The sequence below is a fragment of the Lacerta agilis genome, chromosome 11 (genome assembly GCF_009819535.1).
Source record: "Lacerta agilis isolate rLacAgi1 chromosome 11, rLacAgi1.pri, whole genome shotgun sequence".
Taxonomy (NCBI): Eukaryota; Metazoa; Chordata; class Lepidosauria; order Squamata; family Lacertidae; genus Lacerta; species Lacerta agilis.
Genome location: NC_046322.1, coordinates 21,323,900 through 21,346,983, shown reverse-complemented (window position 1 = coordinate 21,346,983; position 23,084 = coordinate 21,323,900). Strand labels below are relative to the sequence as shown.

Below are 23,084 nucleotides of genomic sequence, written 5' to 3'. Positions count from 1 at the left end.
AGGTTAACTCCCTGCTGTAGAAGAGCTAACAATCTAAGTAGGGCTGCAACCTCAAAGGCACAAATTCATTCCGTAATCCTCTGCTCTTGTGTACCGATATATATTTGCTCCTCCTTTTCAACTGTCAGTCAGGCAAAATGGATCAAAATACTGTTCTTCTGTGATCGATTAGGATAAAAAATGAACCAATCAATCAGGACCAAATTGTAACCATTTTTGTAACCTGTGTTCTCTCTCACATTTACTAAGGAAGCAATTAGTAGCACCGGTGATGGAATCCTCAACACACTGTGGAGGTTTAATGTATTGTATGCTGTGCTACCTATCTGACCTGCACTCATACATAAAACCTCAAACTTTCAAACTGTGAAGGAGAAAATTTTATGTTTTTAAGACACCAAAGTGATTTTTAGTTTTCTCCTGTCCCTGAAAGACATGGTATTACCAAACGAGGTTATGAAAAAGAGAACTCATTTATGTCTTTCTGAAATATATTGTCTCATTCATATGACCACTTGAAGCAGAGATCTAGCAGGAGTTGGGGGAAAAAATATGAGGCCATATAAGCAAGTAATATAGTAGCCCCTGACAGGGCTGTGTTTTTGCTTCTCATCTGAGATTCCTTTCTTTCTTCTAGGCAACTTAATGGCATATGATGTCTGCATGTGTACATATATATGTTTTTTGTTTGGGACCAGAAGTGAGGATGCTTGCTACAAGCAAGATAACATAACACTTCTTGGAATGAACTGCTTTTATGAGCCTGCCTTAGTAGTGCTGAATGATAAAATAATGTGGATAACTTATTTCTATGTCACTTTTTCGTATTTAGGTGCTCAGGGGTTCACTGCAAAACGCAATCATGAAAGCTAAAATATTTTTGTGGGCAATAAAAAAACAAAAACCCGTGATGATAAACAGTTTTAAACTAGAATAGACATACACACCTTTTTTCAAAATATGGTGGTACAGTGGGAGGAATTGGAGCCTGTTATTCTGGCCAACCTTTGTGCACTGTTATTAAAAAATTCCTGCAGCCTCCCAAGATTAAACTTATGATGGGGGGAAAAAACATGTGGCATAAACCTGTGTTTCAGAAGAAAAAAGCACACTTTTATTTCTCATTCCTCCCCTTCCCCCAGCATTAATAATACTTGGTAATACTGTATTTCAATTTCTTTAGAGAATGTCTGGATGTATCCAGCTTTCATGTGCTGTTTGTAGAATTGGCATTTACACGGTAAGCAATATGCCATCTTTTGATGCAATGTATGATCGAGGCTTGCAAATTTAATTCTAGTATTTGTGCCTTAGATCCTTTGTTGTAGCTACTCTGTATTTCCAGCCAGTGTATCGTGCTTAAATTGTGTCCTGTAGAAGTTGGCTTCTTGTGGTGAAGTGTTTGGCTTTATACATTTACACAAGTTCCTTAAGTTGTTGTTGTTATTATTATTATTATTTTATCATTACTCATGTATATTCCCTTTTTGAGGATACAAATACTTTCAAGGCAATTCACAACATTTTGACTTATAGCTAGGAACATAAATTACACAGCTATAATAGAACATAACTATAAATCATAGCAATTATATCACACCCTACGAGCATTGAGCAAAAGGCAAACTAGTGCCGCACCAGTTATAACCCAAGACATGTCCAAACACACAACAATATTTATGGCTCTGCCAAAAGCACTGATTGAACAGATCTTGCATATGTTTGATGGGGGGGGGGATTATCTGTTGAGGGGACCAAATATGGTTGCACTGCTTGTAGCAAGCATCCTCACTTCTGATAACTACACCTGCAAAAGGGCATTGTTAACTGAACTGAAAGCGCTGTAATGGAAATAGTGTTCCTAAGGTTTTATAGAGTCCTGGCTTTTTAAAGGTGAAAAGCAGCACTTTGAATCGATCCTGGAAAGCTAAGTGGTTACCAGTAGAGCTCTTGTAATATTATTGAATTGTATTAGCACTGGATAAAAGCTGTACCACCTCATTCTAAAGCAACTGTAGTTTTGGACTGTCTTCCAGAGCAGGTTTATGTAAAGTGCCTTACAGTAGTGATATCAGGCATTTACAACAGTACCAATGTCCTTATTTTCCAGATGGGGTACAGTTTGGCGTAGCACTTTCTATCAGAATCAAGCATCATCTACTATCTGCCACCACCATCAGCACCTGTATTTCTGGATTTCAGAAATACCTCCAAGCTGTGAACTTGTTGCTTTGGGGCAGTGTGTCTTCACCCAGGATAGGCATATCTACTTCTCCAATCACCATAAGCATCTCTGTCTTCTATGTATTCAATATCAACTGGCTCACCAGCTATAGACAGACGTTGAATACTGATTCTTATATTACGATGCAGCATGGTTGTTGCTTTCACATGAGAGTTCATGCATTTAAAATGGGGAGACCCAATGGCATGGGTAGATCATACAATTACTTTCTATGCCAACATTGCCAGCCTCCTGGAAGGTGAAGCACTGCTGTAGGAAGGAACTGTTCTTGGCCCATCCAACATTCTCCCCCTATTCCATATGTTACCCATTTAGTTTGGGACCAGTCACACATAAGCAGTCAACTTTGAGACACTGCTGTGCATTGCCTTCACCAGGAGCACTTGTCCCAATTGTGGATGTGGATATTGCCTACACATGATGGTATGCATAAATGTAGTTTGGAAGCAATGTCCACGTGCTCCTTGTGATTGTTTGGTTTGCCTTGGCAGTACTTAGTGCTTATGAGCACAGTGCACATATGTAATAAAGGAATATTACAGGAAGGAGGCAACTTATAATAAAAATATTATTATTAATAATAATACTGTGGGACATGGGTGGTGCTGTGGTCTAAACCACAGAGCCTAGGGCTTGCCGACCAGAAGGTTGGCGGTTCAAATCCCCGTGACGGGGTGAGCTCCCGTTGCTCGGTCCCAGCTCCTGCCCACCTAGCAGTTTGAAAGCACGTCAAAGTGCAAGTAGATAAATAGGTACCGCTCCAGCGGGAAGGTAAATGGCATTTATGTGTGCTGCTCTGGTTTCACCAGAAGCAGCTTAGTCATGCTGGCCACATGACCGGGGAGCTGTCTGCGGACAAACGCCGGCTCCCTTGGCCAATAAAGCGAGATGAGCACCGCAACCCCAGAGTCGTCCACGACTGGACCTAATGGTCAGGGGTCCCTTTACCTTTACCTTATTATTTATACCCCAGCCACTCTGGGTGGCTCCCAACAGAAGTAATGCATCATAAACGGTGCAGACTCATATTGCCTGAGGAGCAAGAGTGTAATCCTAGATTGGGCAGGTGTCCAGCAATTGTGTAGGCACAGGCACATTAAAGGATTACTCTAGGTATTGCTGCATCTCAAATTGAGACATTATACCTTTACAATAATTGTAATCAATGTAGATCCTCCTCCTTCCTTGAACTGTAGGCCTAAGAAGGTCAGCTCCCAACACAACTGGACATTTTAGATGTGAGCTGCTGTTGCAGGCTTATCTAATCTGGAAAACTTTAGAAATAATTTGAAAAAGATACTGCAGCTATTGACTTAAAGAACAGTTGTGGATCCTTAATTGCACTCCAAAATCTGTCTGGTTCTGTGGCAGTTTGACAGAGGAATGCCATATCCTGTCCTCTTTATTGACGTCAGTTCATTTTACTGCAGCTTTCAAACTTCTTTGGATGTCTCCCTGCTAAATGCTAATCTAATTGGGCTATGTTTGTCATCTAAGAATTGACAGGATTACAGCAGGGAGTTTTAAAGCCATAAGGGCAGAGCAAGCCACCTGTGTGTGTTCTCTGCCAAAGGCTGGGCCACTAACTGTCCATGGGGAAAGTGATGAGGGAAAATATGAGAAAAGAACTAATGGATGCTTAGGTGAAAGTGTGAATGTGTGCAGCCCTTTGTCTTGGCGGAGGGTGGTGTTTGCGCTGATTAAACAGCTGACATCTAGCATTGGAAGGAAGGGACTATAAATATAGAATATGCACTATTAAGCCAATGACTGTCATTTTAGTATTGGTACTCTGTCCAAAAATTATATTATCTCCCCTCCCCCCTGTTGCAAACATGGGATGTGGCCTGGTTTTATTTAACTCTCTTTGGTTTTTATTTTAAAATGTGCATTGAAAATGAAGAAAGACATTTTTAAATCTTGTTTAGTACTGTTCATGGAAAATGCAGAGTACAGAATCTTCTTTTTTTTAATGAAAGGGGCTACAGTGGCACCTTGTAGACTTTGCACATTGAAGAAAAAAAAGTATGAGCAAACAGATATTCACCAGAAATACGTACGTAATAGCCAATATTTTAAAAAACTCAGTATATTATTGCAGGAAAGCAGAAGTATTTATTTTCAACTTGCTATTAAGTATGGGCAGTGCCGGATTTACGTATAAGCTAAAGAAGCTATAGCTTAGGGCCCCACTCTCTTGCTCCCCCCCCCAAAAAAAAATTTAAAGGGAAAAAACTGGATGTACATTTCCAAAATATAAGATAAAAAACAAATAAGATAAAACCTACATACAGCAACAGTGTTTGTGTTGTGTAGGCTCCTATGATGTAAGTAATGGGCCTCGCCTGCTAGCCTGCTCCCTAAAATATCACTGGTTTGCTCATTTCTATATCAATTACTTTGATAAAATACATATTTTGTTATGTGCAAATGGCTTTAGATACCTATTAGGTCAATAAATTACTGTATAGCATATATTCAACACAAAAAACAGTGACAATTTGTTGTTGACAAAAGACAGCTGGACATATAAAGGGCCCCATTACCTTCAGTAGCTTAGGGGCTCATCAAACCTAAATCCGGCCCTGAGTATGGGAAACAAACCTTGCAGTACTGGAGACAGGGTGCATATGATAAGCAGAGTATGGACATCTCCTGAGCCAGATTCCTCTCAGGTGTTGGGCTTCCTTTGCAATCAGGTAGTGATTTGAACAAATGTTCCCAGAATTCTCCACCTCATTCTTTGATAGAGAAATAGAAGGAACCATTTCACCAAACTTATCTAGGAGGAGGAACTGTTTCCTAGGGATTGGGTTCATTGTTACTGATAGTACAATAATTTAATTTCTTCCCCCTCCCCCACTACAGCTTGGTCAGCTTGGTTTTACATTCTGCAGAATGTTATGAATTTGGCATTGTGGGGAATAATTCTGGCTGCTACAAGAAGGAATAATATTTAAAGTGTACTTGATGTTGCACTTTATCTGAGATGCCAGTTATGTTGTTCAGGTCTAAGTGTGCATATACTATAAAAATATAATACTTTCACATAAAAGACAAGGTAATATATGGGTGGGTGAACTGATAGGGATAGAAGGCGAGATCTTGCTTATGTGGGAGAAGAATATTATCTAAACCAGAACCTTCCTCTTTCCCAGTTGAGATGCCACCAAGGAAGTTGATCAGAGAAACTGGCTACCTGTTTGTTGGGATAGCTATCCTGCAGGCTGAATACAGCCTGCCAAGCCAAGGAAGTGGCTCATCAGACACCCTGATCAATCAGGAGCAGTGGCGTAGCAAGGGAGGGGCAACAGGGGCGGGGCGCCCCGGGTTCCAGGGGAGGGGGGTGACACTCGGCGGCCCCTCCCGCTACTCCCCAAGCCGAGCCTGCTGCCTGGCACCCTGTCCATGCTGCTTTATGGATAGCCAGGGCAGCCCCACGAGCCGCTGCTCACTTGGTCACCGCGGGAGCAGCAGCGCCAGCCCGGGCGGACTGCGCATGCCTGGGCACATGCAGTCCATTCGAGTCGGCGCTGCTGCTCCCGCGGCGACCGAGCGAGCCGCTGAGTGAGCGGTGGCTCATGGGGCTGCCCCGGCCGTTTGTAAAGCAGCACCAACGGGGCAGCCCCACGAGCCACCGCTCGCCTAGCGGCTCGCTCGGTCGCTGCGGGAGCAGCAGCACCGGCCCGGATGGACTGCGCATGCGCAGCATTTCCACGCATGCGCAGTCCGTCCCGACATGTGTCGGGATGCCCCGCCCCCCAAAAAGTGGCACTAGCACAAAATTAGCAAAAGTCAGCTTAAAAGCCATACAAAGCAGTATAAAATCAATAAAGGCACTAAAAAAAGCTACCACTATAAACAGAATAATTCTAAATAGTGTCGATCTTTTAAAGCCAAATACCCCTGTATAATGAAATCCTTTTGGAGTGAACTCATATAGTATGGAAAAGTCTGCATTTTGCTATTTTCCATTGCTTCCCATTGTGGGGGAAGGGGGAAGGAAAATAAAATTACAATTTATCATAGCTTTTAGGCTATATCCTGTGTACTCCTCCCTTTCCTATTGTGTGATGGACACAAGCAGGAAAAAAAATCCAAATGCATAATAACAGAGGAAAATCATTCCCCCTTCCCCCCGCTTTCATATTGCATTCCACCATCCATCTGTTCGGTCATAGTTAGCCTTGGTGTACAATGATTTGGCTGGCGATAATAGGATTTTTTCCTGCACTCCAAATTCCTGTGGTTTAACCAATGCATTAAAATTACCTGTGAGAGGTAGTGAATCCCAATGGATACAGTGAGAAACTTGATAAAATCCTGTTTCTGTGTAGCTGATGTATATGCTCAGTAACAATCATTTTGCCTGTCCTTGCCAGATAATAATCCATTTCCTCATTCACAGCATTGTGTATATATGCTGGAGGCAAGGTAACATTGCAGATTCATTTTAGACCAGGAGTGGGGAACTTCCTTAGGCCTGAAGGCCACACTTCTGGGCAACTCTCTGAGGACCACACACCAAAGGCAAATGTGCACACACTTTAAAATGTAAAACAAACGCTACCTTTTAACAGTAGGCTAGCTTTTACAACTCTCTTGCACAGCTCTCTCTGTCCTCCATCCAGGCAAGCAAGAAGTGTTGCCAAAGTTCAAGGACATATTCCAGCTAGATAAAAACATTCAGGAGGGTGTGAAGCAGGGCCAGTAGGTGTTTGGCCTGGGGTGGTGGTGTTTTTTTTGGCTTGGTAGAGTTAGCCAGATAGAGAGGTCTGGAGGCCCACATTTGTTCCCAGCCCCTGTTTTAGACTCCTGTTTGAGGTTGAGGAAAAACCTTTTCTAAAGGTTATCTGAGGAGCATATGGATGGACAAGAATTAGTAAATAGGTCATTGGGACTAAATGCAACTGATTGTCAGCTTGATCATGCTAATGAAGAACAGTAGTTGAACTCTTGTGTTCCTACAAAATCTTAGCAGAAGCTCCTGGGTGTTTTAAAGGCACATTCTCCAATGAATGAAACTTCTGCTTCAGTGATCTTCATCTGGTCTCAACTTAGCATACTCTGCTGAAGAGCTCTTTCATTTTTCCTGCTGCTGCCTGGCAGTAGCAACTGCAGCATTAAGTGACAAGGAGAAATGCAGTGGCTCTTCATTTTGCTATTGCTCAGTGATCATAGTAATGGATGAATTGCCATTGCTCAGGTAAGTGAATGAGGTGATAACAAGGTTTTATTTTAAGTTTGTATCTGATAAGCATAGGGGATGTAAGAGACTGACTAAAATAATCAGGGGCAGGCTAGGTTCTTCTTTCCTTTTCTTTGATGGAGTCTCTACTTCATGCTTACAGTTTTTATGGTAACACTGCATTTCTAATTAAAAGCTAAAAGTTTGCTTTCAGCGGGTTGAGGTCTATTTGTTTAAGCTCTGGGTATGGTGCTATAAACTCCTGCTGTATGTATCATACTGGTTTTTGATGTTGTATTAATCCTCTCTAGGACCTTCAGGTGAAAGGCAAGTAATAATTTATAAATAAAATAAAATAAAATAAAATGGGCCAACATAGCCATCTGTGTTTGGATTCTTTTTGGGTATGGTTAGACTTTCCTTGAAGGTGTGTCTGTGGGGGTTGTCAAGATGGGTTCTTATCCTTTAGAATTGTGTAAAAATGGGGGCCTGCTGCTGTCATATGTAGTTTGGGTCTAAAATGATTTCTTGTATATGAAAACTATGAGGAAACTATGGTTATTAATGCTTCAGTATCTGCTTTTATTCTAACCACTAAAGTTGTATAAAAGGAGCAGACATTTGTTTTAAAAGTTTATGCATTCAAAAGACAATCTGTTTCTTGGGGTGGAAATCCGCTTTGTGGGGTGTGAATGACAGGAAGCAAGTGCTGACTGGAAGCCTCCATCAGTAAGAAATAACTCTAGTAAAGAATATACAAAAATGGCTTAAACAGGACTGGACTCATTCTCTAAACAGGATGCAGATATAAATAATCCAATGCAAACTGAATTTGTAGGAACTTTCTCACGCACACCATAGTTGTTCAAAGCATAATCCGCGCATCTTCCAGCTACAGTGGCTTCTCAATGCATGATAAGGAGTGCTTACTATGCGTGTCAATTCATTGACTACATTACTGTAACCTAGTGTCTTCTTACGTGTATTCTGAAATATGAAGACCTCAAGTGCTTCAAAACTGCTTGTAATGAGATAACATTAGTGCATACACTGCATGGTTCTTTGGTATGGTTCTTCATGGTTTTAACATACCAGTTTCGTAGTATATAAAACCTCAGGGATGTTAACATGGAAGCAAAAGTCTCCCAGGATATACATCTGTGTGCAGCAGTTATGTATGTTTCCAGTGTATATCAGGCCCAATCCAAATCCCATTATCATCAGGGGCAGAGCCTCTGGTTTTAGCGTAACTGAAATGAACTCCAGGCTTCTGTCAATTGAATAGAATTGTTTAATGGTAATTTTGGTTTCATTGAAAGCACTTGGGTTTAGCTATATTTGTCAACACAATGTAAGCCTGTAATTGAAGCAAACTGAAAAATTACACCAGCTCAATCATATGGCATATAAGCACTTAAATTACTTCATAAAAAAGTTTGTAGAATGTGCTTATCTTATGGTTTGCATTATAAAAAGCCATGCACTCAAAGGATTTTTGACATTTGTGTTTTAACTTTTTATAAAGAAGTTATCTATGTTTGCTTTTTATTAGGACAGAACATTCTTTTTATATCTTGAGTCACTTCATGCACTTTTTTAAACAGCATTGTTTCTTCAGCAGGGATTTTCAACCTCTTCATATGCTAAGTCCTCTAGAGCTCCGGGAGTCCAAACTTGTTTGTTTGTACTATGATAGGTATTTTGTCATGTTGATGCCAGCAGATCTAGTCACCAAGCCAGAAACAGGAACACAAAGTTTCTTTTTGTAAATGTAAAACAGTTATTATCATAAAAGAATTATGATTCTAGTGTCTTGCCTCTGCTTTAGTTTCTTCCAGATAGCTACCTTATTGTGCTGCTGGTGATTGCCATACGATACAGATACAACTCTTATTCCTCTGCTATATTACTCATATCAAGAGAAAATTAACTGTGATTGAAAGGGTTGGTTTCTTCATCCCATTTTGTTAGATTTACTCAAACCAATGTTGAAGGGAGAATATGCAATACCTACATTCCAATGAAGAAAGAGAATGATGTATCTGCCTATTTTATAGGTGTCAAAATCTTTTTTACTTTGCATATGTAATAGCAATGGATCGTATAGTGCAGAGATATCCAACAGGACAATCAGGATTGACTGGTCTATCCCTGGGAGGTTCCAATGGAGTGTTGTTGATCGCAAGATTCTTTTCCTTTGATTTTGCCTAAGAGCATCCGGCCCCACCCCCTTGCCCTGCCCTCCATTTTCGGATGATCGCTGCAACAGAAGACAGAGTTTTCGCTAAGAGGCAGGTTGTTTTCATTGTGTTCTTTTGGTGAGTGACTAATCCCCTTTCCCCTTTCCTTTTGCCGGACCTCCCCCCCGGAACTTCCCTCCTTAAAAAAACTCAACAACTTTCACCTGAACCCCCCCTCCCAAGGGGTAGATCACTGTCATTTTTTTCTGTGAGTAGATCACAGTCTCTTGGAAGTTGGACTTCCCTGGTATAGTGCAATAATGTACTTGAAATTAATTTAAAGCATAAGTTATTGGTAAGTAATGTGTTCAAGAACTGAATAATCTTAAGTGAGTCAATGCAGACATCATGGAGCCAATTCCCATTCAATGGCTGGATGTTTCAGAGTCTCTCCATGGGTGTCTTCCCCCACACTTCCATGGTTTGGGATAGCCATAGTTTGCTATAATATAGTGTCTGAATTGCGCATAGCTGCCTACAAACCAGGGACTGAAACCACACTTGGAAGTTTCTTGGTTGGTTTGGATTAAACTCTGGTGAGTAGCAAACACAGTTTGTTGTGACATCTTCAATGTGCATCTATGATTATCTCAGACTGAAAGAAGGGAAAAGACTGCATGAACCAGAGGAGCAGCTGTAGTCAGGGATGTTGTAGTCATGGCTTTCGTGAATTTACAGGGGTTGGAGTGAATGCTCTTTGAGGTCATTCCTTATTCTACAATGCTCTAATTTTCCAAGTAACGGTGTGTGTGTGTAGGGGTTCGCTCTATGTCACCTGAATTCTTTTACAAAAAATAATGACTGTGCTTTGGACACACTCCATAGGTGTTTATGGGGAAGGGAAACTCATTTTGTGAATAACTTCAGAACAGTTCAGATTGCATACCACTACACATTCTGCTGCAGTGTCCCTCCTGCCCAATGACTCGGCCATAGAAGTTTGCATTTCTCATTTAAAACTTTCAGGGAAAAGAAGAAAGAGAACAATCTCCAGGAAGCAGCAAACAAAGCTGTAATTCTTCCTGTTTTGGAGCAGCAGGAAGGGCAATCTTCAAATAAACCTATTTTGGGAGCTGGGAGGTAGGCAAACCTCTCAGCATATCCTGGTTTTAATGGTCAAGTGACCTGCTTCCCAAGAGATCCAGCCTTGTAACTTCCCAGCATTCACCAAGATAGCAAATGGTTTGATTGTACATGATTATCCAATCGGAAGCCCTGCAGCGGCAGGTTGTAAGTTTAATATTTAATGCTACATTGTCTAATCAGTGACCAAAGTTATAGTGAAGAGTGATTGAGTAAAAAGAGCATTGTCAGGAAGAACCAAGCAAGAAAGGAAATAGATACAGTACTACTTTTCCTGGCTGTTGCTCTTTTTCTTTCCAGTAATTTGTAATGCTTTACATTTTACAGGTGTTAAAAAGGGTGGCACACATTTGTATATTACAGTGGTGCCTCGCAAGATGAAATTAATTCGTTCCGCGAGTGCTGTCGTATAGCGGAAATTTCGTTTTGTGAAGCACAGTCGGAGGAAACGCAGCTTTACGAAAGAAAACATAACTGCTAAACGTTTTCGTTTTGCGAGTCGCGGCCATAGGAAACTTCGTCTTGCGAAGCACCCTTTCGCTAGTGAATGCCTTTCGTCTAGCGAGTTTTTCATCTAGCAAGGCATTCGTCTAGCGAGGTACCACTGTATGTACCGGTACTTTGTGCTTATTTTGTTGACCTTTGTCTTTGTTATATTCAAACATCATTGGAAACTGCGGCCTGATGTAGTTGTCTCTCTGAACTGTGTCTCTTCTATATACTGGTAAGCTGCTTGGGTCTATGTGCACATTTTTGCTGCTTTAGGTAAGACCAATTGAGATCTTGATTAGAATAGCGGTGTGGAGGTAATGAAGCCAAAACAATGGTGACAGCATAACATATTTTGCAGACCAGTCCTGGAGTGTGCCAGAGTTCTGCTGACAGTTGCTCACTTTCTCCCCATTTCAGCTAGATTATAGCAATTCATAGTCTACGTCTTATGAGTAGTAAAGTTAGTAGAGAATTTAATGGAAAGGTCCAGCTCCTGATCCCATTACTGATCTATATATAAGGCATACTCAGTTCCTTGGGGCAGGGGTTGTAAAGTTCTTCTCCTTTCTTGCTACCTGCTATCTGCCTTGTTTGTGTGCTTTGCTCAAGAAGAAGACTACAAGGCCTCTTAATTGGTAACACTGAATTTTACTGATCTCATATGTTAGGGAACTTAGAATTGTTTCACAACTGGATGGGCTGGAGCAGGCTTCATCAAACTCGGCCCTTCAGGTGTTTTGAGACTACAATTCCCATTATCTCTGGCCACTGGTCCTGCTAGCTAGGGATCATGGGAGTTGTAGGCCAAAAACACCTGGAGGGCCGAGTTTGTGGAAGCGTGGGCTGGAGAGAGTTAGGAGATTATATTATTTACACTGGTTGATTGACATATTATATCCAAAATTTTGCTTTGTTGCTTTAAATTCAATTCTTTGTAGATTGTTTTATTCTAAAATACTTTTATCTTAAAGTATTTTATATTATCTTCTATTAATTTCTATACATTTTATTTTCTGTGTAAGTTCTATAAACATTCATAATTCCATTTCATATCATTTTCATAACATTTAATAATACTATTTAACTTTCTATATCGAATTGAGTTATTTGTTGCAGTTACAATCAGGAGTCTGTGTTTTTTTTTTTTTTTTTGCTGTGTAAGCTGCGCTCCATATTCCACTGGGTTGCTACTTAGCAAAATTCAAACCTTGGTTGGAATCCAGTGCATTGGCTAGGATTTGTTATGGTGTGCATATGTTGATTGTATATCCACATTAATACGGGCATACAGCTCTGAGCTCCAAGGATTAAGGAAAGGTATAGATGTAACAAACAAAATTGAATTTATACAAATTCCAAGGTATTTTTTAATGATGAAAAATTGTAAAAAGAGAGATATCTAACCCCTGTCTCTAGATGTTGTGTGATTACATGGAAATAAGTCTGATTGAACTGAATCAAACTTTTATCCAAGTAAACGTATTCAGGACATCAGCCTATTTTCCGCTTACTGGGTGTGTTACAAATAAATATGTAATACATCACAATGCTGAGGAGTACTTTTTTCAAACTGCAGGAAAGGATGAACAAAGAAAGCAAGAACCTTAGGAATTCTTTCCTTTGAAACACTAACCGGAATCATGTAGACTCTAACTTTTAAAATTCAAGATGCAATTTATTTTGAAATGTCTATCCAACAGTATTGAGTTACCTTTTAGATTTTTCTCTCTCCTAACTCCACCTGAGGCACATGCCTTTTACTTGGTAAGAGATTAACAACCTGAATTTCTATCAGCAAGAGAGCATTTACAATCTTGAAACAAGGCTAGTTGCACAGCTACTTACATTTTTTCAAAGTATGCATTGTACCACTAGAGGGTGCAATTTAATCTTTAATGAACTCAATGACATGTGAATAAACTCCTTGCCAAAACTGCAGTAGGGTTGTTAGTTAATTGGTGTAAACAGCTCATAATACTTTGACATTATGTAAAACATAGACGTTGGAGTATGTTAACCTGGAAAGTCCTCGATCTTCCTAAACCTGGATCAACATTACATGGATTGATATAGCATTGTACCGTGTTTCTCCTAAAATAAGACACCGTCTTATATTTTTTTCTCCTCAACAAAACACAGTATGGCTTATTTTCAGGGGATGTCTTATTTTAACAGCGTCGCATCGGTACGCTGCATAGCCACGCCTCTCCAGGCTGTTTTAATGGGAGGTGCTGCGTCACTATGGCTTATTTTTGGGGTATGGCTTATTTTCGGGGAACGGCTTATATTTCGCTAATACATAGAAATCCTGCTATGGCTTATTTTATGGCTATGGCTTATTTTAGGAGAAACACGGTAGGTAGCAATTGCATTCTAATTTTTTCTTTTCTTTAAATTATCCTTTTAAAACTGCAAGTGAAAGAAAATAAACAATTATGTAGCAGCTACAAGATACTAATAGGCTATGTGTAAACAACAAGCCCTTGAAGTAGAGATATATTATCAGATTCTGTCTGTATTGACTAGAAATTATTATTATTATTATTAATTTTATTTCTTGCCTGCCTTCACTGCAAGGTCCCACAGTGGGTTACAACAATTTAAAATGTTTTTTTGTATATTTTAAATGTTTTTATTTTTAAATTGCTTTGGGATGTTTTATAGGAAGCTATTCATAAATGAAATAAGACAGAATGCATGTATATATAAACAGTTAGCCAGAGCCCGGAGAGGCATGTATGTGAATCACTTCCATGTGCTCTTGTGGAGGAGATGGCAGCCAATTTTCTTCCTGTGCAGCAGCAGTCCTTTGGGGTCACTGCCATTATAATGTGAAAGGGGGAATCACCATGGGTGCAGAGTGATTTGGGCCCGGCCTTAGGAATTATTTGTTATTGTTATTTATTTATTTAAGTCATATACCGCCCTTCATCAAAAGATCTCAGAGCAGTTCACAAGATAAAAACACAAGATAGGAGCACAAATAAACAGTTAAGACAGAAACAACAAAACAATAGCCACCCTCTCACAAACACATTTTAAAGGCTGGAATATTAATAAGCTAAAGGGCTTGGTTGAAGAGCTAGTAAATGATAAGGAGTTACATTGCTTTGCTAATGCTTAAGGTGTGAAGCAGATTACTCTTGTTGGGAAAGGAACAGAAGCAGAGCCTGCTTCACAAACCTCCTTCAGAGTTTGTGAGTGAGAGTGACCATTGGTCCAGAAACTTCACAAGATTCGAACCCTAAATTAACTGCCCCCTCTGAAACATTGCTGCTTGCAACAACCAAGGGCATGAGGGGTGTGAGTGTATTTTCTCTTTGTTTATTTTGATTTGCCAGCTGTGTTAGTCCTCTGTCTGGGACCTGGACTGGCATAGTATCTAGCAGATCCTTAGCTGGCTCTCCCTCACCTCCCCCACTCATGCCCCATTTGGGGGCCTCTGCTGGCTACTGTGTGAAACACTGTTGGCAGTAGTATTTTTTCTACTTTCTGTGGTTGTTGCAGACCTTCCACTGGATCCTAACTGGATTAACGGTTAGGATTGTACCCTTCCTTTATTTTTTTAGATCACACACATATGTTATGACAAGGGTAATGTTTGAATAGACCTTTTCCACTGTGGATGAGGATAACAAGTGTTGATTCTATGGCGAGTGTCACCTGCAGTTTTTTAAAATGCTCATATTGAAGATTATACAAAAAAAAAAAACCCTGCTTGCTGTTTTATCAAGCTTATTAAATGGTGTCCCTTTTTTAATGCAAAATGCAGATAACTATGATGGATACATTTTTTCCTGTCCATCTGGTGTAAAACATAGGAAGGAAAAAAGGGGGGACTTTTTATCATATATGGTGGCAATGAGTAAAAGCTGAGAAGTATTGAATTAAAAGTAATGATTTAATGAACATTTTTGGGAAACACTAGATCCACTATTTTTTTTTTTTTTTTTAAACCAAACAACTATGGATGGCTCGGTCTATGGATGTCAGGGACAGGCAGGAGCCTGAAGGGTGGGCAGAGGAGGCAGGAGGGCAGGAAGATGATCCAGTGGAAGGGGCCAGTGATTTGTCAGGTTCTGTACCACCTATGAGGCAGGGGGAAGAGGAAGAGTCTGGGCAGTCAGAGATGGGGGAAGAGGCGAAGAAGTTGCAGGAAGGCACAGAGGTGGATGAGACAGTCGCAGAGGGAGAGACAGTCCCAGAGAGAGTTGGGCCACCCCCTACCCCAGTGTCTCTAGAGACAAGGAGGGTCTTAAAGCGACAGGAGCAGTTGGAGCTGCCACTCAGGAAAGTCACCAGTTGCTTGTGCGCACTATGGCAGAAGGGGTTTAAATGTGCTGGAGGAGTGGTCGTGCTGTTGTGCCAACTGTTTGGGTTAGAGCACAAGTCTGAAGAAGGAGATTCCTAGCCAGCTATTTAGCATGAGCAGTGTGTGTGATTCTTGCAGTTTAGGAGATGCTGTAATCTAGGGGTCAGCAAACTTTTTCAGCAGGGGGCCGGTCCACTGTCCCTCAGACGTTGTGGGGGGCCGGCCTATATTTTGGGGGAAAAAGGAAGAACAAATTCCTATGCCCCAAAATAACCCAGAGATGCATTTTAAATAAAAGCACACATTCTACTAATGTAAAAACACGGTGATTCCCAGACCATCCGCGGGCCGGATTTAGAAGGTGATTGGGCCGGATCTGGCCCTCGGGCCTTAGTTTGCACACCCATGGCTTTGCCTATAAAGAACTAAACTTCTAATTGCAGGTCCTCAGTGAGGGCTGGGTGTGCTTGGGACAATTAAGAGCACAGTTTTTTAACATCCTTTATAGTCACTATGATGAAGTTGTTATATGTTTGCAAGCTCTACTTTCAATAAAAGAATGATTAGACAGGCAGGAGGGTGTTATTAATAATTTGAATCTTTTTATTTATAAAATAATTTACTATATTCAGATATGTCGTCATAATTTTCAGCATTTTGAACAAAATTTTAATTTAGACCCATGCATTAAATTACCATTTAACTTGAGAAACAAGTAAAGTGAAATGGACACAGATGAAATTTGATATTGTTGTTCTTTTGATGAATTTGGTAAACTGATTATAAATATTATGCTAGATAAGTCTTTTGTATTTGTATCTGAATCTAAAAAATGTAAAATAGCAAAATGCAGATTGTAGCTAGAGAAAATAAGGCGTCTCAGGTTGCTTACAGTGTTGATTGTGTCTTAAACTAACACTACTGTGTGTTTTGCTAAGTTTGCAGTAAAATGTTACAAATGTGCAATGTTGCCAGGCCAGTGACTTTCTAAGGAAAAAGTCTGAACATGAAAAAAGCATCAGAGTAAACATTGGGATGGTTGTATAGATGTATGGAAGAAGGGGGACAGGGGTAACTAATTATTTTCCTGTGGTTTACCTGAACTAGAAGGAGAAAGAATGTGCAGAATGGGGATGGCGAGTATATATGTTTTCTGTCTAAGCAAGGAGATGATCATATCCAGTTAATTTCACATGTCCCCAACCTTGAGCCAGTTACACTCTTTTTCAGTTTAATCACTTCACAGTGTGGTCATGAGAATAAAAGGAGGGTGATTGAGAACTGTGAACACTACCTTGAAAAGTTAAAAGAAAGTAGGCTACAGTATAAACATGCAGAATCATAGCATCATAGAATTCAGAAGGGACCGCAAGGGTCATTTAGTCCAACCCCTTGCCTGCAGTGCAGGAATCCTTTGCCCAATGTGGGGCTCAAACCCATGCACCCTGAGATTAAGCATCTCATGCTGTACCAAGTACTTAATTAAAGAAATAATATGTTAGGATGGCGATCAAGGAGCTTTTTCTAATAATTCCACATGACCTCTGTCCTGAAACATACATGGCAAGCCCATTTTTAAGCCAAATATTTGCAGCAGGGGGCAACTATGTGTTTCCCCCCCAAACCATTCACACCAATAGATTCCCTGCAGGCCTCCACTGTGGAAAGGCAGCTAACAATCACACTATGGTGAAGAAGATGCTTCCATTGTCTGGCAGCAATTTAAGCATATATTTCAAGGGAGAAATGCACTATGTGAGCTTGTTTCACTAGACCAGGTGGAGACTGGATTCCTGCACTGTTTTCTTTTCTTTTCTTTTGGCTGATGCCTGATGGTAGACATTTTACTGTCTATGTCATTTGAGCATCATTTGCTAAAAGTGGGAACCCAAATGTATTCTTTGGAAGCAGCATATGCTGGTATATTAAAATGGTCATGCTGAAAAATGGTTCCATCTTTCCAACATCCCACCACATCTGGATGGTGGTTTTCTAAAAAGGAGGCAATTTCCTTAAGACTTACTGGAGATTAGGATCCATAAAAGAGAAATAGGGCCAAGAAGAGTTTAGATCATAATATAAAACAAAACCTGAAGCCCTTTGTCTGCAATATGCCTGCTTATTCTAGCCTAAAGAACCTGCAGATAAGGTTTGGTATGTTTGCATGGATGCCTTTTATCTAGCCATCAGTTTTCTTGTGAATAATGGGCCACAACCAGGGTTGCCAAGCTGAATAAAATATTAGGGGGCCCCAGGTAAACCCTGCTCTACATGACATAGCGCGCACACACACCATTTGAATGGCAATGCCTATAAACTTGGGGGACACCACCCCCCTAAAATATTTTATTGGGAATGAAAGAACCTCGGCCCCTAGGAGTTTGCCTAAAATCCATGATGGGCTGGCTGTGGCAGGCAGCTTTGCAAATGTTAGATGGAACAATATGGGAAGTGTTGTACAAGGACTGGGTGAGGCTCTTTTTGGTGGTGGTGAGGATGGAGATACCCAGATAATGGAAAACAAAAATGGATTGGGAGAACATAGCAGATAGCCCTTTCAGAAAAGGTATGGGAGAACATAGCAGATACCGCTTTCAGAAAAGCTCACACACCATAGTAGATAGCTGATAGGGCTAGTAAAACAGGATAATGTCTTGGGAATTTGATTTCCATTCTTCACATTATTGACGGGGGGGGGGGGAGCTACAGGCCGCCATTAGGTCACCGTTTATTTTGGAGACACCCATTACCTTGAGGGGACTATTGTTCGATAAATAATGAGATTCTTGAGGTGCCTGGGGACTGAATTTGTGTTCTCTATGATTTATGGAAAATGAGTGTAACAAAGACACTACATGTGGTGTTTCTTGGCTTTGTTTATTGTTGTTTAAATTTTTATAAATTTCAAAGAATTACAAAGGCAGTCACCCAACTCTGTGCTTCAGATGCCCCACCCTAATACTGTGAGAGGGAGAAAGGTCTGTTTTATCTGTTAAAGTAATAAATATTTGTGTTGCATCCTGATGTTTCCAAGGAATGACAAATATTTGACCAACACACACACACACACACACACACACACACACTCAGATGGAGGGGGGAAGCACAGTTGCTTATATTACATTATCTTATGAGTAGATAATTTCAAGATGGTTGCACTTCATGTAAACCGAATGGATTTGCTTTGGCATTGTTGTCTGCACAATTACCTTTGTCAAACATCAATAGTTGATTTTTAAGGTTTCATGGCCTCAGTGATATAGAATAACCAACCACCAAGCTAATTGGGTGGCCTTAAAAAAAGTCCTGGTCTCTGGACATGGTTCATCATGATGAGACAATAGCATTGTGTCACAGCCAGCTGGGAAGACTTGGATTTCTAGAATTGTCTTTCAAAGTCAGGCCACAATCCAGAGAGTTGCACAACCAATTCTGCACATCCAGTGGGATCTTCATGTTTTCTTTCTCTTATCAGCTCTTCTCTTCTTCTTTTTTTCTTAAACTCCAGGGAACTTAAGAAGCAGTTTACAGTAAAGTGCAAGGAAATTCCAGTTAGATTGAAAGCCCCACTTGGAAAAACCTTCCATCTGTCAGGAGTAACCAATATTTCTGAGGTGAGGTGTGTGGCATCCAGAGAGAGAGAGTGCCTGGTGTTGGTAGTCTTGAGGAACTCCCCACCCCCACACACCCTGGAGGGAACCACCTGGTGCACCTACTTTGTTATCTTCTTGGCACCAGAATAAGACTTTTTTTCTTTTCCCAAGATTTCAAAGTTTCAAGTTCTGCCTTTGAACTTACTTTCTGCTGAAGTCAAAATGTCCCAAATAAATATATACCAGGTATGCTGCCCATTCCAACCAGTCTGGCTACCTCTTGGAAAAAAATAGAAGTTCACAATATCTTCCTATCCTTTTCTTTCACAATCTAGTGTCAGTTGTGTTTCTCTGTATAAGAAGCAAACTATTTTCTAGCTTCCTGCCAGTGCTCTATGCACAATAAATGCATATAGCTTACCTGCTAACAATTGCTATCAGGAGCCAAAGATGGATCTTATATAAAACCCTTGACCCTTTTCATTTCTTTTGGTTGTGGGAAATAAAGAAGTACATACAGTAGGACAGCAATTAACACGGGGGTTATGTTCTCGGGACTTGCACATAGATACAAACCCACGCAAAATCAGAATGATCCCCAGAACCACCTCCACTCTTAGAGGTCTTCCTGTGACAGTTTCTTTTATTCCCACCCCATCCTTGCTGACACCATAAGACCCATGAAAAGTTTGGCCTTAAGTAAAGTGCTGTGAAATGATGTCTGTGCTACAAATGACAATTTGGAAGAGATCAACAATTTCCATTCTTCCAAATTTCAGGAAAGGACACCTGTAATTTACTTTTATAGATGCAGTCTTCCCCTCCCCCACGATTCTTTCTAATTTATTCTCTGGAGAAAGTACCTAAAACTGTCTACTTATACTATGTTTTGGTGCAATGCTACCTAGTTTAGATCAGTGTTTTTCAACCTTTTTTGGGCAAGGGCACACTTGTTTTATGAAAAAAATCACGAGGCACACCACCATTAGAAAATGTTAAAAAATTTAACTCTGTGCCTATATTGACTATATATTAAGTAATTCTCTTGAATAGGAATCAAATAAACACAATTTTTCCCACGGCACACCAGGCAACACCTCGCGGCACACTAGTGTGCCGCGGAACAGTGGTTGAAAAACACTGGTTTAGATAACCCATGTGTATGTCACTGCCCACTGAGATAACCAGACAAAGCCCTATTCCTCATACCAGCTTTTTGTGATTTAAAATCTAGTTGATTTTTTTTTAGCATAGCAGTTTTCCCCATGGTGTCCACAGAATTATGGAACTTTAACATCAGTTCCTGTCCTTCACAAAAAATTTAGGAAGACTTGCTATTCAGGTTGATGCCAACTGAATAGAAACTTATGTTTGATATAGAAGCTGTGTGCAATTTATTTAATAGCAAATGGCATTGATATCATTTGGAGAAAATCAGAAATAAAGGTTGAAGGTACAGGATACAGAATGTCCCTCTGAATTCTGAACCATTTTGCAAACCTTGTATGAATATTTCCACACATACCTGCAGAATTATGGGAGGTCAAAACTGTTACTGAGAAATTTAGAATGTGCAGTGCAATGCAGAAAGCAAAGAGCCCACTTTTTCAGGCAAAGGTGGACTGGTACTGCTGTAATTATGGATGGAGGCCCATTTGGGCATGATTCAAATGTAACCAGAATGGATTGGAGCAGCTTCTCTGACTTCTGGTCCCACACTGTTCCATCTGTAGAAAGAACCATATCGGTAAGCAGAATGATTCTTCCCCATGCCAGTGTTTCCAGTAATGTATGAATCTTGCCCCAGTGTCCTTGGTTCTGTGCTATTGGCAAACTAGCAACCAACACTCTCAGTCTACAGGGCTCACTTGGAGTTCTTAATCCACCATTTTGGAATTGCTTGGTGTAGGAAGCTACAAAAGCTGTTGATTGTTTTGCTGTTTGCATTTTGTTGTTTATGCAAGATTTATGTGCTAAGAAGAGCTGGGATTGTTTTAAGAAATGTCCAGTGGGAGCAAGGAAACACTTCTCACTAATCTGTTCCAATGCTGAATGCTAGTGGTTTCTCAACGGCAATGTTTCTCTGTAATAAGAGCTCTGCTGGGGAAAGGGAATATGTGTTTCAGTAAACCTGGTCTTATTTTTATTTGACATCTTCGTAACTATCCTCCATTTGGAGCCCACTGTCTTGAAGATGAACGTCCCATAGTGCTTTGTCTGGAAGAAAATCAGTTGGACTGTAGTCTGGTAAAATCCACATACACGTTTGCCAATGTAAGATTGTAGACACTTTGTTTGTAAAGAACAAGTTGAGCAAAGTTTATTATATGGGTCAGCAATTAATGATGCCTGTGCCAAATTTTCCTCCTCCCTCCAGTTGCAAACTCAGATGTGAAAGACGGGTTTAGACAAGCCGCGGCCTTGGCAACTGAACTTGCCAGCAGGACATGCCGAAAGGTAGCTGTTTCTGCATAGATTCTGCAACCATGTTCAGCTCTATATACTCTATTTGCAGATGTGATGTGCCTTCTGGGATAGCACTTGTTTACATTACAACTAGAGCATGGGTAGGCAAACTAAGGCCCGGGGGCTGGATCTGGCCCGATCGCCTTCTAAATCCAGCCCACGGACGGTCCAGGAATCAGCATGTTTTTACATGAGTAGAATGTGTCCTTTTATTTAAAATGCATCTCTGGGTTATTTGTGGGGCCTGCCTGGTGTTTTTACATGAGTAGAATGTGTGCTTTTATTTAAAATGCATCTCTGGGTTATTTTGGGGCATAGGAATTCGTTCATTCCCCCCCCCCCAATATAGTCCCGGCCCCCTACAAGGTCTGAGGGACAGTGGACTGGCCCCCTGCTGAAAAAGTTTGCTGACCCCTGAACTAGAGAATTATTGTTAATGTTCCAACTCTTTCAGAGGGACTCTTTTCAACTGTCTCATTAATATCTAATGAATACATAATAGAGATTCATAAAATTATTAATGACACAAGAAGTGGGAAGATCGCCTTTCTCCCCTTCCTTCTTCACAGTACCATAATTTGGTGTCACCCAAATTAGTTTCTGAACAAAGTATTTCACACAATGCATCGTTGACTTAAGGAATGAAGTGTTACAAGATGCCTTGATGACTCCCTGTTTTAGAGGCCTTTAAAAGGGGGAAGGTAGGCCAATGTATGAAATACAGTCCGATGAGTAGCAAAATGGAAACTTCATATGGAATGTTTCTCTGAATACCATATACTGCCATCAGCAAGAAGGGATAGCTGCTTTTGTACTTTTCTGGTGGTCTTCACAAAGGCATCTCACTGGTCACTGTCAGAAACAGGATGCTGGACTTGATCCAACTGTTCTCCATGTTCTCATCACCGGAGCATTCTGTGCTTATTGACAACCTCATGTGAATAAAGAGGTCTAGAGATTACATTCCTTTAGATTGGGGTTAGGCACACTTCAGACCTGGACACTCCATTCCCACCCCCCTTTTAACCAGAGCCCTGAGGCTCACTGGCTGGAATAAGTCACAAAATAGCCAGTTAAGGAAAGTAGAGTCCTTTGGGTAGGGCCTTTAGGAAAGGTTCATTATTGTATAAGCTTTCCATTTTTCAGCCACAAATCACTTCCATCCCTTCATTAAAGCACTGAGTTTTCTGCTGTGGACTCACTGATTTGCATGTAGTACTAGTCTCCCTCTGAAAACAGATCACCCAAGAGAGGGAGAGGACACAGACTATAGGCAGTTTCAATATTGGGGGTTGTGCGCTCATCTCGCTCTATAGGCCAAGGGAGCCGGCTTCCGGGTCATGTGGCCAGCATGACTAAGCCGCTTCTGGCGAACTTCTGGCATGTCCCTAGTCATTAACTTTAGGTCGGGGCAAATAACATGGAAATTTTAATTATTCCCTATTCCTCTGAGGGCTTTAACTGC

General features: G+C 40.7%; 1 protein-coding gene across 7 annotated transcripts in view; it reads left to right on the top strand.

Annotated features, from left to right (window-relative positions):
* Positions 1 to 23,084, top strand: part of ARL15 (ADP ribosylation factor like GTPase 15) — a 178,992-nt gene that overhangs the window by 50,062 nt on the left and 105,846 nt on the right. For 4 of the 7 annotated variants that reach the window (XM_033164791.1, XM_033164796.1, XM_033164798.1 and 1 more), the window contains exon 3: positions 1,184 to 1,240. The exons of 2 other annotated variants lie outside the window; for them this stretch is intronic. In XM_033164791.1, coding sequence (XP_033020682.1) covers positions 1,187 to 1,240 — 54 coding nt within the window. In that variant the 5' untranslated portion in view covers positions 1,184 to 1,186. Of the gene's footprint in view, positions 1 to 1,078; positions 1,241 to 23,084 lie in introns of those variants that run through there. One more of the 7 variants, XM_033164792.1, reaches the window with a different exon arrangement.